This window comes from Nyctereutes procyonoides, unplaced genomic scaffold (assembly GCF_905146905.1).
Source record: "Nyctereutes procyonoides isolate TBG_1078 unplaced genomic scaffold, NYPRO_anot_genome, whole genome shotgun sequence".
In the NCBI taxonomy this organism is placed as follows: domain Eukaryota; kingdom Metazoa; phylum Chordata; class Mammalia; order Carnivora; family Canidae; genus Nyctereutes; species Nyctereutes procyonoides.
The window spans coordinates 23605742-23622756 of NW_026575036.1; the positions used below are offsets into that span (position 1 = coordinate 23605742).

A 17015-nucleotide genomic window follows, 5' to 3' on the forward strand; every position below is an offset into this window, starting at 1 on the left:
CCCCACACCTAATTTTTGAGCTCAGTTTTCCCTAAAGTAAGGTCTTTTAGCTTATTCTACCATAATTCTATTTTTATTTTGCTTATTTTCTGTCACTTTCACTGATCAATGACTTCTGTTTAAACTTTTATATACTACTCTTTAAATAATAAATGATTTAGATAAATTTATGGTTTTATGCATATTTGCTTAGCAACTAACTATGATTCTGGAAATTGGATTTTATTAGCAAGACGGAAGGAGTGTTTAGTAGAAAAAAAAAAAAAAGCACTGATTTGTGAGCCAGGAGGCACACTGTAAAATGTTTACCTTTTAAGAATGAGCTCAATGTGTAACATAAATCAAGTGCATCAGCCTAATTATTGGAGTCTGAGTAAAGCACATGTTTTCTCTCAAATATGCCCTTTCCCTTTGGTTCAGTAGGGAGTGGGCCAAAATCATACTGTTAAATGTAGATATAAAACATGATGAGATGCTACCCTTCCCCCACCCTCACAGATGATGCACGGAATTCGATTTAAATAACAAGAATTATGCATATAAAGATCTATAAACAAAAAAGGGCAGAGAAATAATGTATTTCTAATATCCATTGAACAATTTAGAATATGCAGTTTAAGACTCAAGTAGTTTAGCATTTTTAAAAAAGGTTGTGATGAACTGCAGTCAGACTAGTATCCTTGAAGTTCCAATTATCATACACTGAGCCCACAGATAAGCTGCAAGAACCTGCTGTGAGATAAAGTACCCCTGTTGACAGATCTCTACAAAAGCAAGGTCTGGGCCTACTCCTAGGCACATTCCTCAGAAACTGCAGCAAAGAGGAGCAGACCAAGTAAGCACAGTGGAGAACAGGAAGATTATTGCAGTGTGACCTGGCCAGGCCATTATAAACATTCTGATCAATGTCACCCAGGAACACAAAGCACACACTCCTATGCATGCAATTATAATAAATGCATATATATCCTTAGACATTCCCTATTAGTTGAAGAATTATATTTGAGGCCCATTTTGAATTGACTTAATTTCTTATCTATAAATTTTCAGTAGAGGATGTTCATTGGCAAGGAATGAAGAAAGGTGGTTAAGTGCATTTAATTACACGTCATTGAAAAATCTACAGTTCTTTTTTTAGAAACATTTACTTGTTTGCTGTAATTTTTTTTTTTTTTAAGTAGGCTCTACACCTAGCGTGAAGCCCAATGTGGAGCAGAACTCATGACCCTGAGCCTAGATCAAGATTCAGACATTCAACCTCCTGAGCCAACTCAAGCACCCCTCATTTGCTCTGATTTTTATAATTTGATGAACTATAATGGTATTCCTTAACTAATGTTTCAAAATGGCTTTCCCCTGAGGCTCCCACACAAAATAAAAAGCAGTGCCTGAGGTGATCCTCTAAACTGATTACTTGTCCTTAGCAAATATAAGTTTAGCTTTTTGGGATCACAGGGCCCTTTTAGATGCCCATGCCTGCTGAGACCCTTTCCCTAGAAGAACTGAATAAACACATTGTTTCACTGGGTTAGTGGACTCTCTGAACACCATATATAGACCACAAGTTAACTCTCTCTTACCCGGTGTAGGAATATACTAAGAGTAATATTCCAAGTTTCTTTAAAAACTATCATTGAGAACAAGGATAAGGTAGGGAGGAGAGTATCTATAGTGAGCACAAACCCACGCAGGGTGGTGCAGTCTGATATCATTCCTATTTTTGGTGGCCCCAACTTTAATGGGGTAGAAAAACTATTGAGGTTAGCAAATGACATGTCAAAGACGGATTTAATTCAGTGGGAAGAGAGCAAATTCCTGCATTTACTAAAGAGTGGGAAGCTGCTTCTCAGTTTCCAAAAGAAGAGGACATCGTTTAACCCCCAATTAACCGCGAGGCAATCTATCTTTCAATGTACTTAAAATTACTAGATGTTAGAACAGGACCTACACTCATACTTATTTAGGCTATCAATAATGACTGATGGCTAACTGTTTAATACAACTATTATTATTAAGAAGGAAATTTGGTTATAAGATATAGTACAACACTCTTAAAATTTTCATCTTTGTTTAAAGTACCTGCAAACATTGTAGTTACCCATAAAATAGTAAGTCAGTTATTTTATACCCCCAAAGAACAGATTATAAGTATTTCTCAAGTGCATTATCACAGATTATTCTAGACTATTTTTATTTTTTTATTTTTATTTTTTTAGACTATTTTTAAATTCTATATACTATGAATTACATCAAAGAACCACGGCACCTTTAAAAAATTGTTGCCGTGAAGTTGTTGGTTAGAATTTCCCTTAATGTATAGCACTAAGCCTCAACTATTTATACGGGCCTTGGTTGACTTGCAATTTTGAAATGTAGTTGGTGGCATATTTTCAGAGAAAAACAAAAACTAAATAAACTATTAAGTCAATACTACTCTGATTCATATAGCTACAAAAGAAAACCTGCATATATATTTATGAAACCTAATTATTACATAGTTTTGCATTTTGGCTTAATTCCTATTTTATTGTTTCACCAACAAGACTGCCAACTCTTTAAGCTTTACAGCTAGTCAAGAATTAAATCTGCATTAAATACTGAATTAATGTGTCTTTGGAGTTTAATTTTTTTAAATTAATAGCAAAGTGCAATGTCAGAAGAGTCAATGTACCAAAAAATTGAAACAGAAAATCAAATTTCATTAAAACAATTCCTGTTCGTTTGCTCAGTAGTATATTTTTTACACTCCTTTGCTCTTCCCATAATTAAAAAGTTAATTACTGGAATCATATTTTTTGTGGATCTGAGTTTTCAAAGAATGTAATTTAAATGCTGTTTTTAATATTTTTACAGCACTTGGAGTAACACCAATCTTACATTGATCCTAACAGTAACGTAATGCTATTTGTACCTAATTATATCTAAATGTCTCTATTCTAACTAGAATTTTGAATTTAACTCTATGCTAAATATCCTGCTTAAGTATTAAAAATTAAGAACCCTATGGTCTGAATAGTTCATTATAATCTTTTAAAGCTAGCAGTTAAGAAAAATGTAGTACTAGAGTATTCTAATTTCCTAGAGGCTCAAGTCAATTTCCCAATTCCTCCCTCCTACCTTTTGCCCAAAATAGGCATTCAATAAAAATTTATTCAGTGATCTGCATTGGTAAAAATAAGTATTTATGTTTATGCTCTTATAGTTTTCACAAGTGATTAAATGCTATAAAAAACCAAGTGTTAAGCTACTATAAACTGTGACACTTTATAAAGAGCACAGTTTATTTGGGGCCTACTGTTCTTTTCAGTGATCAAATTAGATAAAATGAATAATGCACAAATGTAGCACCTTAAACCCATAACAATCTTAAAAATTCAAGATTAGGTAACTGACCTAAACAATTAATGAGAACGCCCTGTCAAAAGCACAGTAAGGGATGTCTCTCAAAAGAACACTGCAATTGGCTAAAAGATGATTTCTTAAGTCTTATTAAAAAGTCTTCACTGGCTGAAAATTATCTTTTTTTTAAAAACAAATTCCACTAGATTATGCACAAAGCATAGCCTTTAATATCTATTGAAAAGAAACTATAACAAAGAAATTCCCCGAAATTTATCAGATCCTTAGGGACAAATCACTCCAATCTCGGTCAGTTGCAGATTCAGAACATCTAACTATACAAGTGCCTTAATCTGCATTAGAATAAACTATGTCCTAACTTTTTAAAAAAAGCTTAGTTACTACTATTCCCGAGTCACTATCTGAGGAAAAAGGCCTTATCTGTGATATTATATTGTAATCAAAGGCTGAAATAAGACAAGTTACATAGAAAAGTACAGCAGGAGACACAGGCAAGAGCAGCAAGAGGTGAAAGCATTCTCTTCTTACCAACAATACCTTTCTTAAGATCATTAAAGAAATAAAAAAGTAAATTCAATACCCTGTTTGACCAGTTCTTTTAAACCGTAGAGTAACTTAATATCCAAAAATTTCTCCAGTAAATCCCTGTACCAATTCCTCAATTAAGTCTGTTCCAGTTGTTGTAATTTTATAACCTGACATGCCTGATTTGAAATTTGGTTTAATTTTTTTTTTAAGTTTACTGAGGGGCTTTTAAACATCACTATTTCTTGACTAAATAATATTAAAACTGACCATAAGACTCAGAGATGCACATTGAATAACAGAAACCTCCAATTATGATGTTCTGGCTTTGCAGTTACTATTAAAAACCACACTTACTTTTCCATTTTTCTTTTCCCCACATCAAAAGGTTCTGTCAATATTTCTCACCAGAACAGTAAACTACACAAACTGAATTTCAGCAATTTCCATGGTCACTGGTAATTTTTATAGGAATGATTTCTATTAATGCTTGAAAACGATGAAGTACATTTTATTTATATCACCGAACTAGAGAACGTTGTCAGACTGTTGCACTTGTGGGACATGGTTTTCCAGGATCCACAGGCTCTATGCTGCCCACTATAGGAAATGCAGTACGGTTCGAAGGGACGTAATACTGCCCGCCAGGGTTACTCGTAGTGCATGCATGCAGTCCCATAAAAAAACATTCCCTGGGCCTCTTGGGTTCTAAGATGCGGTATTCTTGCAAGAGATACAGGCTGATTTCGTGGTAACTACATTTATTAAATAAAAAGAACATCAGCAGGAACAGACAGTGCCAGAAGCTGTATCTTGGTGATCCACACGCCAGGAGTAGCAATTGGGTGCGGCAGGGCCTGGGGCATGGAACCTGGTGATGGGGGCACAGCCTGCAGGAAAACGCAGTTCTGCCCTCGAGAGTAAATACGAGGGTCAAACTCAACGTAAATAAAACACTTCGACAAAACAAAACAAAACACTCACGGAAATACAAATGACTGCTGCAGCTATAAAAAAAAAAAAAATGCAATAAATTCCCAAAACACTTAAGTTTCATCAGCTGTATCTCCTCTTCTTTTGAAACCTATGCACTCCTCTTAAAGCAAATACCCTTAAGAGCTTACTCTTGCCTTACATTTTTCTAGTTCTGGACAAGTTGTAGTAATCCGTCCCTCAAATTTTATGTGTTTTCTTTTCTTCTTCTCCGACTAGAGCATATCCAAAGTGTCATGAGTTTAAATTCTATTCATTTAGATATGCTTTAGGACTCCATTTTGAAGATGACAGCTTCTCCTCAGAAAAGGTTCTTTTTTTTTTTTTTTTCCAGAGTCAACTCTCCAGTGACAGATCACATCTTTCTTTCTTTCTCTCTTTCTTTTCTTTTCTTTTTTTTTTTCTTTTCCTAAAGGGCATTAAAACGTTAGTATCACCTTCCAGGTCTTTACCCTTAGAAATTAGTTCCTAAAAGTAAGACACACTATTGCACAGGCGTGTGTGTGTACGCACAAACACATCCTGACAGACAGCAAACTGTGGCTTCCAAGTGGCAACCTCCCCCTGAAAAATAAAAAAAAAAAAAATAAAAAGAAATCTAAAAAAATGAAAAAAAGAAAGAAAGAAAGAAAGAAAAAGGTCACCCTTCCACTCCGCGCTTCCCTACGAAAGAAGACCAAGCAGCTCTGCCCACCGCACACCGGGATGCTAGGGAAGATGTCCCAACGCCGGAGACCCGGAGACACTAGGAACGCACAGACCTACGTCCCGACCGGCCGAGCTGTATCTCCGCGTCCGCGCCTCGGTGCCCAGGCCGGCCCCCTCAGCAGCGGCCCGGGGCCGGGACCGGGGCGCGACCGGGGCGCGACCGGGGCGCGACCGGCGTCCGGGCCGGGGCTGCGGGCGTCGCCGCCGTCCGGCCCCGCGGCTCCCGGGCTCCCCGACTCCCCGCCGGCCGCGAGCGCCCCGAGCCCGCGACTCTCACACGGGCGACCGACGCTGCCGCGGGCTCCGGCGTCTCCAAACTACCGGAAAGTCTCGCGGCACGAGTGGCGCGGCTGAGGCGGAGACGGAGGCGGCCGCTGCCGCCGCGCGTCGCCCCGGCCCCGGCCCCGGCCCCGGCCCCGGCCCCGGCTCCGGCCCCTCGCGGCGGGCCGAGCGGCGCAGGCGACCCTCCGGGACGACATGGCGGGACGGGCCGCGCCGGAGCTGCCGAGCCGCGGCGGCGGCAAGTGCCCCGAGCAGCCGGCCGCCGCTCTCCCTTCTCCCCTTAGTTACAGTTACCCCGGCGGCTGCTGGCGCTTCCTTCGAGACCATGAAAATAGTAAAAGCAAAACAAAAGAAAAAGCGTGGAGGGAAGAGACGTCGCGGGCATTCTCCGTTGAACGCGGAAACTCGTTTCCCCTCGGCTCCAGCCCTTGGGCAGAATCTCCAAACTCCGATTGCATCCTCAGCCGAGGTATTCCATGTTGACAGATCTCTCGCCTCCCACAAAATGGGGCCGAGGAGGCGGCCGCTGTCTCCTCTATGGGCGCCGCCATTTTGTGAGGCGGCGGCGGCGGCGCGGCGGCAGCGGCCCGGGGTGTGTGTAATGGTTGAATAGAATGACCCCCTCTAGGGAATCCCCGGCGCTGACAGTTACGTAAGGGGCTGTGCGCAAGTGCGGCGTTTAGGGAATCCGCACAGCCCCGGCCACGCCGCTCTGCGGCCCACATCTCCACCACCCCTAAGAGGACCGGTGGGGGGAAGGGACAGATGACCTGGCCTCCCTCCCTCCCCCGCCCCCCGCCCCCCCCCCCTCCAGCCGGGGCCCGGCTCCTCCACTCCCCCAGCCGGGTCTCCGCCTTTCCCCGGCTTCCGTGACACTCACTGGCCCTCGGGTGTCAGGAACTTCCTAGCCACAGCCTCATTCCAATCCCCGTTCAAGACACAAACTTTACTTGGGAAATAAATCCGTTTCCTAGAGTGAGCACCGGAAGCATGCTGGGCTGCATTACATAATTTTTTTTTTTTTATTCCCCCACCACCGCCGAATAAATGTTCCCATTGGAACCACTACCTGAAATGATCATCCTCCAGACCTTCATAAGCCTGTGACCTTGGGGTTACTCGGTGACTTTGCCCGTAGTGGCCATCGCTAAAATGGGAATGAAGAGACGCCTCCCGTTACAGCGAAGCCTCATTACCATTCGTGGCGAGGAGCCGACACCCCCTTGTAAATGCAAACTTAGGTGGGAGTATTTGTTGAGCTGATTAGCCTCCCTTTAAGCGGCCTTTTTCCTATTAACCTTCAGCCTTTTTTTTTTTTTTTTTTTTAACACGGGGATGGCTTTTGAGACGTTTGAAAGCAAGGAGGCACACGGTCTTGCTATGTATTTATAAGCGCATCTGTCTTGAAGGCACCTTCACGCGAAAATATAACACGTTAATTATCGTCCAAGTTCAGAAGGTTGGCTCCCGAGCCGGTTCAATTACTGTTTTTGCATAACTCAGCATAAAATAATGTAGTCTGATAGGTGAAAGCGACCAGAGAGGCAAGACGGCGTGGGCATCCGTGTATTTCCAAGAGAACTAGGACACACACACACACACACACACAGTTGCCATCGTATTTGATTTCCAGTTCGCTCAAGTTAGTTTGTGGATAATTCATGGAAAATGTGCTAATCAGGCCCCAAAATACTAGCAGGAGGCTCGGAAACGCCGATTCCCTTAGACCCTCAAAAAAATGAAAATAAAAAAGGAAGGACTTTATCCGGATGCGTGAGGGATGCGTAGCGGCAGGGGCTGCCCCTCGGAGCTTCCCTGGCCCGCCGGGCGCCAGGCCGCTGCTGCGGGGCCGGCGGGGACCCCCGGGGCGGCCCTTGCCACAGCCGGGCCGGGGACGCGAACATCGCCTCCACCCCTAACCCTGGAACAGCCGGTAGTGGCCGTTTCCCCGCGCCGCCCCCCTTCGCGCCGGCTTTGTGTGCGTGTGAAATGTGCGGCACATTGCAGATGAACCCTAAGCCCGGCGAGCCGAGTCTATTGTTCCCCGCGAGGAGCTGCCGGGGCGGTGTGGAGCCGGGCGCAGTGCCGCGGCCGGCCCTCGGGGGTCGCTGTGCGGCGCTGGCTGCCCGGCCGCGGCGGCGGCGGCGGCGGCGGCGGCGGCGGCGGCGGCGGCGGCGGCGGCGCTGGCGGCGGCGGCAGAGAGCGAGGCCGGCGGGGAAGGAAGCGGGCGGGCGGCGCGCAGCGGCTCGGCCGCCGCCGGAGCTTTCTGCCCGGGGACGCCCCGGCCGCCGCGGCCCAGGCCGCGCGTGAATGTGTGCGAGGGCCCCGCGGAGCCGCGGCCGGAATACACGCTGTCACCCCTCTCTCCACAAACCACCACACAGACCTCCCCCTCCCCACCCCCAGCCCCGCCTGCCCCAGCCCCGCCGCCGCCGCCGCCGCCGCCGCCGCCGCCGCCGAAACTCCGGGCCTCCGGCCGCTCACCGTCGGCTCGCCTGGCCCCTCGCCCGCCCGCGCGCCCCCCGGCAGCAGCCCCATGTTGAATCGCGTCCGCAGGCCGAGCCGCCTGGGCCGGCGGCGCTGAGAGGCGGGCGAGAGCCGGGCCGCGGGGAGGGAGGGAGGGAAGGAGGGAGGGAGGGAGGGAGGGAGGGAGGGAAGGAAGGGGTGGGGGCCGCGCTCGCCCCGCGGCTTCGCGCCGATCCGGCAGTCGCCTGCCCCTCTAGTTTCGCTCCGATTTCTTTAAACTTTTTTAGAAATTCCCCTCCCTCCTTCCCTCCTCTCCCCCCGGCCTCCGGCTCCCTCCTTCCCCTCCTCCTCCTCCTCCTCCTCCTCCCCCTCCCTCCCTCCCTCCCTCCCTGCGCCGCCGCCGCCGCCGCCGCCGCCGCCGCCGCCGCCGCCGCCGCCACCGCCGGCCCATGACTGAGCCCCGCCGCCGCCGCCGGCCGAGGAATGGGCTCCGGGCTCTGGTAGGACGCGCGGGGAGCGGGGGCCGCTTTTAAAACGCCGATCCGGGTTTTTTTTAAAACCTCCCTTGCAAAAATAATGGCAAACTCGACGGGGAAGGCGCCTCCGGACGAGCGGAGAAAGGGGCTCGCTTTCCTGGACGAGCTGCGGCAGTTCCACCACAGCAGAGGGTGAGCGCAGAGCCGGGGGGGCCGCGCCGGGGCGAGCCGGGGCGGACGGGGCTCTCCCGCCCGGGCCGGGCGCGGGGTCCCGGCTGACAAGTGCGGGGCTTTCTCTCTCCCTCTCGCTCCCTCTCGCTCCCTCTCGGCTCCTCTCCTCTCCTCTCCTCTCTCTCTCTCTCTCTCTCTCTCTCTCTCGTCTCCTCTCCCGCAGGTCGCCTTTTAAAAAAATCCCTGCGGTGGGTGGGAAGGAGCTGGATCTTCACGGTCTCTACACCAGAGTCACTACTTTAGGCGGATTCGCGAAGGTGAGTGGAAGTTTTAATTCGTATTTCCCTCTCGCTGGCCTGCTCCAAAAAGTCTCCTTTGACCCCGGAGTGGGCGCTCGGGGCCCGGGGCGGGGGGGGCCCGGTGGCCCGCGGGGGCAAAAGGCGTTCTCCGCGCTCGCAGCCGGTGGCACGGAGGCGGCCGGGCGGCGGGGCTGTTTTTTTGGCCTGGTGGCTCGCGTGCGCGCGGCGGGGCGGCGGGGCGGCGGGGCTCGGGCGGGCGGGCGGGCGGGCGGGCGGCCCGGCGCCGGCTCGCGCCCTGCCCGCCGCCGCCGCCCGCCCGGCCGGCCGGCCCGGCGGGGTCCGAGCGCCGCGGCGGGGAGCGCGGGCGTGCAGGGGGCGCCCGCCCGAGCCCCGCCGCCCGGCCGAGCCCCGCCGCCCCGCGCCCGCGCGCCCGCCCGCCCGCTCGCTCGCGAGTCGGCTCCGCCGCGGCTGCCGCTCTAGCACAGGCGGAGACACAGAGACACACAGACTCTGAGAGCAGTTTTCGTGCAACTCAAAATTAGCGCGGGCAGGTTTAACATCGATAATCGGCCGCCAAATGATCCCGGCGGCCGGGGGCACAGCCTCGGCCCCGTCGCCCTCGGTTTATACGGCTAACAAAAGAAACCAGGACCTGTCTCCAAATAGCCATCTTAGGCTTCAAGGCTAGGCAGAAGCTGTAGGCCTCAAAGAAGGGCCTATGGAGATGGATAGATGTGGGAGAGGGATCGGGAGCGGCCCCGGCCCCGGCCCCCCCCCGGAACCCGCGGACGTCGCTGTCCGGAACAGTATTGATCCTTTTGAACTTTTTTTTTTTTTTTTTTTTTAGTGTAAACGGACCGCGTTGAGATTTAAAAGGGGGCGACAGAGGGACTTGCGATTGGTTATTGTCCGGGCTTCAAAAACAAAACAAACCCACCAGTCTCCCCCACACACCCCCTCCCGGGCCCCCCGCCGCCCCCGCCGCCCCCGCCGCCCCCCCCCAAACAAAACAAGTGCCATTAAATACTGGGCTCTCGGGTGAAAACACGGTGATTCGAGCCCCCCCCCCCCATCCCTTGCTTAGTTCCCCTCACGGATCGATCCCAAACACCCACTGATGCCCGAGGTGGTGTGTCCTCAGACCTCTGTAGAATGGGTATTTATTTCACAGTTAGGCTGCAGTCTCCCTGGACGGTGCACTCTCAGACAAGTGTGGCTGTGTTTTTAACAGGTTTCTGAGAAGAATCAGTGGGGAGAAATTGTTGAAGAGTTCAACTTTCCCAGAAGTTGTTCTAACGCTGCCTTTGCTTTAAAACAGTATTACTTGCGGTGAGTAGTAGTGACTCTTGCACAGTATTTGGAACTGAGGGACTCAAGGGGAGATTTGTGGGTGTTTTTTTTTTTTGTTGTTGTTGTTGTTGATGTTTGTTTGTTTTTTGGTGGTGGTGGTAGGGATAAGCCCCCCACTCCCCCCCAGACAAACCTTGCACACCAGTTTCTAAACTTGTCTTCATCTTTTCAGTCCGACAAACATCAAATATCCATAAAGTGAGGGTGTATAGGAAGGTGAAAGTTTTCCTCGCCTATTTTAGGACTGTTTACATTTTTCATATGGGATCATTAACAGGTGACACCCCACCTCCCATCTTGGTAAACATTCTTTTGTGACATTGTTATTGGTTGGTTGATATCCACCGAGGGGCAGAGAGGTGATGCTTAGTAAAAGAGTTAAGATAGTTAATGAAACTTTGTATCCCCTGGGAAAATTTTTGCTTGGCTTCTGGAAACTCCTTTGCCTTTTAAAATCCTCACTTTAAGATTCTCAAACAAAACAAAACAAAAATGATACCTCTTGCGTGGAACCGTGTAACAGAGTGGTTTTTCAGTAGAATATTTACACACAGCATAACATGTTTGGTGCCTTAGGTGACCGGGATTCTTTTTAGAATAAGTTCTTTGGGATTTTTGAGTGACTTGAAAACGTTCAGAAGGATTATTATATATGTAGGAAGATTACGGATACTATGAAATGGAATACTATGATTTGGATTTTCTTTCATTCTCTCCCTCCTTTTTTGACAGTCTATGACAAAGTAAGTTTCTTACTCAGTTGATGTGTGGTACGCTTTAGATATTGTATTTTCCGATTAAGCTTTACTTTTTCTGCTAAGGATATTTTCATATTGTAACCTATTATGAGGTCATCTTTTACTTTTAATGCTTGCTTACTCATAGAGGGTCTTTAGGTGGTGGTGGTGATTTAAAACTCAGAGGGCGCTCTTCGTATTTATTGCTGTTTAATAATGATACCATTAAGGGATATAAAAAAGGGATAGCCTTTTTTTTTTTTTTTTTAGTTAATGTACCTTCTATATAGTTTGAGTTTGGCATTTATCATTTCTCCAAATGCAATACCCACATGTAGATATGCTGTGTTAAGTTCAGCTTTCTGAAGTAGGAAATGCGGTAATTGCCCAGGTGTACTTTCTATTGGCTACCTTAGATTGACTTCAGGCTTGAAGCTGAAGAGTTCACAGAACTTTATGGGTAGTTACTGAGTTACACAGAAGTCTCGAAAATATTAAATATGGCTAGTTGTTATCTGTTCTGATGTGTGTGTGTGTGTGATGGCAGTGTGTGGCAGAGTACATTTTTAAATAAAGGTCTAAAACAAACAAACAAACAAACAAAAAACAAAGTGAAATTCACCCCCCCCAAACTGCTGATTGGGTAATGTGGTGAGAAGTAGAGGATTTTATATTTGCGGTGATATTCATTTGTACATTTCCATATATAACATTGAGAGGAATATTATTTATACGGGTCTTGGTTTTCTGGCAACCAGTTTGGACTATTTGGATTTTAAACTGTTTTAAACACAGTTTAAAGTTATGCCTTACTGGGTTGACTGATTGAAATTTAATATCCGGAAGGTACTGAAAGATACATATGATTCAGGAGATGTGTGTTGTTATACTGAAGAAATTGCACGCATACTAACAGGGTTTTAGCATAATTAATTAAATGTCTAGAACTCTAGTTTTTTTTTTCTTTTTTTTTTTTTACAAGTCACATAAATACTATTATTCCAGTTGTGATTTCTGTCCTGAGATGATATCATTCACTGATTATACTTATAAGTACTATTTTCAACTATATAGCTTCAGGGTTGTTTGCAACTCTTTACATTGTTCTCAGATCAATTTGAGCTTTACGCTTCCATTAGAAGCTGCTTTTTGAACTATGTCCTTAGCTAAACTTGTTTTTCCTCCATATGTCACTCTCCAGGTTTGTTTTTGTAGGGTTGTAGCTAGGCTACTAGGAAAAAAGTTGAAGCATTTGTTTTGGAAAATAAAGCCATGTGAAGATTTGCATGGCTTGTAAAGAAATACAAGAGAAATATGCTGGTCAAAAATTGGGTACTACCAACCTTGGAAGATTTTTTTTTTTTCCCATGGTGGTGTAATATTGCACAATTAGAGGACATGTATTATGCTGGGTTTTACACCTTCCTCTGAAAAATCTTAACTGGCAGACAGGATGCCAAGCTTTCACAGTAATTCTCTTAGTTAACCTTAAGAGTGCCTCTTCAGAGTAAGAAATAGTAATTGAGTGACTTTGTGAGTTCCCTCTTTGATGTATCAAACTGAATATCATGGTTTCTGATGAGTAGATAGCGCATTGTGTTTTCTAAATCACAGGTAGAATAATTTTTCTTTTTTTTAAATAAGGACTGCTTTTTCATTTGACTTATTGTAAGATTGCTGTTACATATCAATTCTCATTCACTCTGTAAGTTTAATATTTGCTGACATTCCTCTGTAATTTTATTAATTGGATGGATGGCTGTTAGCTTAGTATAGCCAGTATGAAGATGTGATTACATCTTCATGGTATTACAGACATGTAAATAAAGAGGAGCAAACTAGTATGCTGGCCGGTGTATATATTCTAACAGTTCTGTATTCGTTTGGATACAAACACAGACAGTCATTGAACGTAGAGACTTGAGTTTAGTGGTCTGCCAAAACTTTGCTTGATTGTATCAAGCATACATTTATTCAGCTGTAGATTGCGTGTAAAAATTCCTCAGTCTGAAATTGAAAATGTGATTGATTATTTGTTTAAGCATCAGCATGTGATGGTTTAAATGTTAGTACCTACAAGTAACGTGTAAAAAGTACTGTATTTAAAAATTGGGTATTAATCCTCTGTGATGTCCATATATTTTGTTTTCACTTAGTTCCTTTCTTGACCTCTACATCTCCATTTCTTCCACAAATGTTTATTACTAGAATATCCCTTTAAGTAAAACAAGATAAGGTAATATTTTCTACGTTTTGTAGTTGGAGAAATTAAAAGTGTAGAAAAAATCTAAATGGCTTTAGGGGCACTTGCTAACTGGACAAAAAAGTTGTGTTCCTGACACATGTTCTGTAATACTTAGTCTGTTATGAATTCAGTTAGTCACAAATGATTTTAAATTAAAATATGGTTGTAAGTTACAAATGGTTAAATGTATGCCTGATAGGAATGTATAGCTAGCTATACATGATGTGTTCTGTTTGTACTCCATGAATTTTTTTTGTTTTGTTTTGTTTTTAATTTTCTGTTTTGGTGCAAAGATTGGGGGACAATTTGCCCCTCTATTTCTGTTAAAAATTTGAAGCTTTGGTATGAAGATTTATGTAAATATTTCAAATACTTAGTTGAAGAATTTTGCTGTAGCTTACGCCAACAGTAGTCAAGGTTAACTTGATGTTTCTATTATAAAACTTGAGTTTTTGGTAAGGAGGTGAAATATTTTGGACCTTAAAAAACTTGTTGTACAAAACTATGTACTAGTGATATTATTATAATATTAAATGATTTTTTTTTTTACAAGTACCTACCTTTAGAAAAGTCGGCCACTTGATCATAGCATTGTATCCAACAGAGTGAATTTTTAATTGCATTGTGAATTTATTCTGGTTTTTCCCCCTTGGTGAATAAAGCCCTCCCTTAAATTATACCAATAGAAAGAGTTTACATTTATCAGTAAATAGAATGAATACACTTGTGTTCTCTAGTTGGTGTACACCATGTAGATCACCTCTTTTAAGAGAAAACGTTCTATGAATCACTTGACGTTCAGTGAATGAGTGCTTCACAATTGTGATATATAAAGTAGTACGCTGACTTTGTGACTTGCCAAATAGAATTGTTAAGCAGACACTGCTTGCTTTATTCAAGGAAGAAAAATAAAAGTAATATGGAGATTGGAAGGATAACTGTATTTAAGTAAATTATTCAAATATGCATTTTACATTTAATCTTATAAACTGTATCCTTTCATTTTGAACAAACTTGATTTTGATCTCTTTGGATATTCTGTTACATTTTAAAGGGCATGCAGACATGTTGAAAGGAGGAGTAGAATGCAAAGAAGGTTGAAAGACTGATCAGCACTTGGCTGGGTTAATGTTGTGTCTTAGAAATCATGTTTAAACAGCTTAAATTTGCCACAAAGTAGAAAGAAATCTAACACCAAAATAGTTCGTTCACCGAAGATACACGTATTTTACCGAGTGTACCAACTAGGAACTGAACCGTAGTAACCCAAAAATATTTGCGTTTCTTAACATTTCACATTTTCTGCCTTAGCAGTTAACTAAAAATGTCTGTTTCTAAATAGGAGCACTCTTTTATAATCCTACCTGTACTCTGTTGTGGAGTATTTTCGTAGTTGGTCGTGTGGGAAATCCACTGTAACTTTGCTAGAAAAGCATATCACTACTGTGAATCATTTTTATTGTCAAACTGAATGATAGTGGAAGTTGGAAAAGGAATGAAGAACAAACATTTTAATTCATTGGAATTTAGGCGCGTTAGTCTACAAGCAGGTACTCAGTACATATTTTTAAGAGAAGTGCTTAGAGCTTTTATTAATATTTGGTAAAGTCTACTTACTGGGCATTTTCCAGAGTGGTATAGATCTTACTGAAGTTTACTGGCAAAAATAGGATTTGTCTGAATTGGGAATTAGAGGACACATGGGGCAGAGTGAGAGGGATTTTCTCTGTCTCCACTTCTTTGATCTGCCACCACCCATTATCACCATACTCTTTGGTATTTAGGATCAATTAGTGTAGAAATTCCCAATTTGTGCTTTATGAAGTACTTGTTCTCTTGAAATGTCAATATGTTTCCTTGAAAAAGGGCCAAATGAATTTGAGCAGTAAAGTTAAAACTTGGGTTACTTTATTGCAGGACTTCCAGAGACTTTATATTGTTAACGTGCATGTGGATTCTCTAGACAGCTTGGAGAAACACGATTTATTACATTCTTCTGCCTACCCATAGTAAATGGTGTTTCTCAAATGCTACCACAGATCGCAGTAGTGTGGTGTGAAACCCCATGCTTGAGGAACACTTATTAAGTTCTGTAGAGCATAGTTTGGGAAACTCTGATCTAGACAGAAGAAATGAGGCTTAAGAAAGAGAAATTTTAAATGTGGAAAATAATGAGGAAATGAGAAATGAGAGGTAATTATGTGTGTTTATAGAGAGAGAGATATAAATATGAACGTAAATATTTAGGAGTTACCATTTTCACGTCCTTATCAATGGCTGTGCAAAATTACTTGGTAATACTTGTTAAATATTTGTTTGAAATAAAAGGACATTAAAATTATCTTGTGTTCATTGCTAGTAAAAGAAAGGCAAAGAAATATTGCAGTCCAGATGGAAGAAGAAAAATTGAACCTGTAAGATAAGCACTGGCCTTAGTCTGGAATGGAGAAAGCTGTCCTTGTAGATACATAACAATATTTTTTTTTCTATTATTTAAACTATAACGTGATGAAGGACAGAAGACCAAAAAAAAAAAAAAAAAAAAAAAAGGCCATGATAAAGATTTTTAAGTCTTAGGCAGTGTTCCTATAGTAGCTTGATATTCTTTATGACAAAGGAATTAAGGATTGATTTTATTTGACCACTTAGTCTTGTTTTAGCTTAAGATTCTTGTTTGAATCAGCAGCCCCCACCCCCTAATAAAAGCAAGTAATTGCCCTTTATTTCTGCTGTTGTCCATTGTTCTAACTGAAGGCTTTTTTTTTTAAAGAGGGTATTTATATTTAAATTTTTAAGACAATTTTTGTTTATGCAAGGTTCTTTAAAGAATTATAGCAGAATTATTGATCACATTATTTTAGGGAATAGTACTGCTTTTGTTAAAATATAGTGAAAGTCCTGTTAAAAATTTATATTTGTTTCAATTCTATGACTTTAAAAATTGAGAAGTCGTATCATCAGTTTTGACATTAGGAAAAACTGTTTAGAAGTAAATATTGTTTTAAGGACCAAACTTATTGGAGTTAAAAATGGGGACATTAGCATTAAAGATTATCTTCAAATATTTTATGGCTTGAAGTTATAAGCATAATTTTTATGAAAAGCAAAAGCATTGTGAATTTGAAATAAATTCAAATAATATGGTTAGTACAGTTTATCCATAATAGAACTAAAGAAGATAGGCAGATTGATTCTGTTTATTCAGAAGTGCACAAAAATGCATATATGCCAATTGATAATTGTTTTTGGTTACCTATCCTTCTGGGGGACCTAGAATTAAAAAAATGGTTTAGAGCAAATGTCACTCTCAGTACTGTTCAGATTATCTGTGAATTTCACTAAGCTTTCCAAGAATTTTGTTACTAACATCAGGGTCTAACGTGTATTTTTCTGTTTCTAAATA

General features: G+C 43.4%; 1 protein-coding gene across 2 annotated transcripts in view; it reads left to right on the top strand.

Moving 5' to 3' along the window:
- The first annotated feature begins 8758 nt into the window (after positions 1-8758).
- The window catches only part of ARID2 (AT-rich interaction domain 2), a 168966-nt gene continuing 160709 nt past the window's right edge, over positions 8759-17015 (top strand). For both annotated transcript variants that reach the window (XM_055318625.1, XM_055318626.1), the window contains exons 1-3: positions 8759-9002; positions 9205-9298; positions 10512-10609. In XM_055318625.1, the coding sequence (XP_055174600.1) occupies positions 8911-9002; positions 9205-9298; positions 10512-10609 (284 nt within the window). In that variant the 5' untranslated portion in view covers positions 8759-8910. The remainder of the gene's footprint in view (positions 9003-9204; positions 9299-10511; positions 10610-17015) is intronic.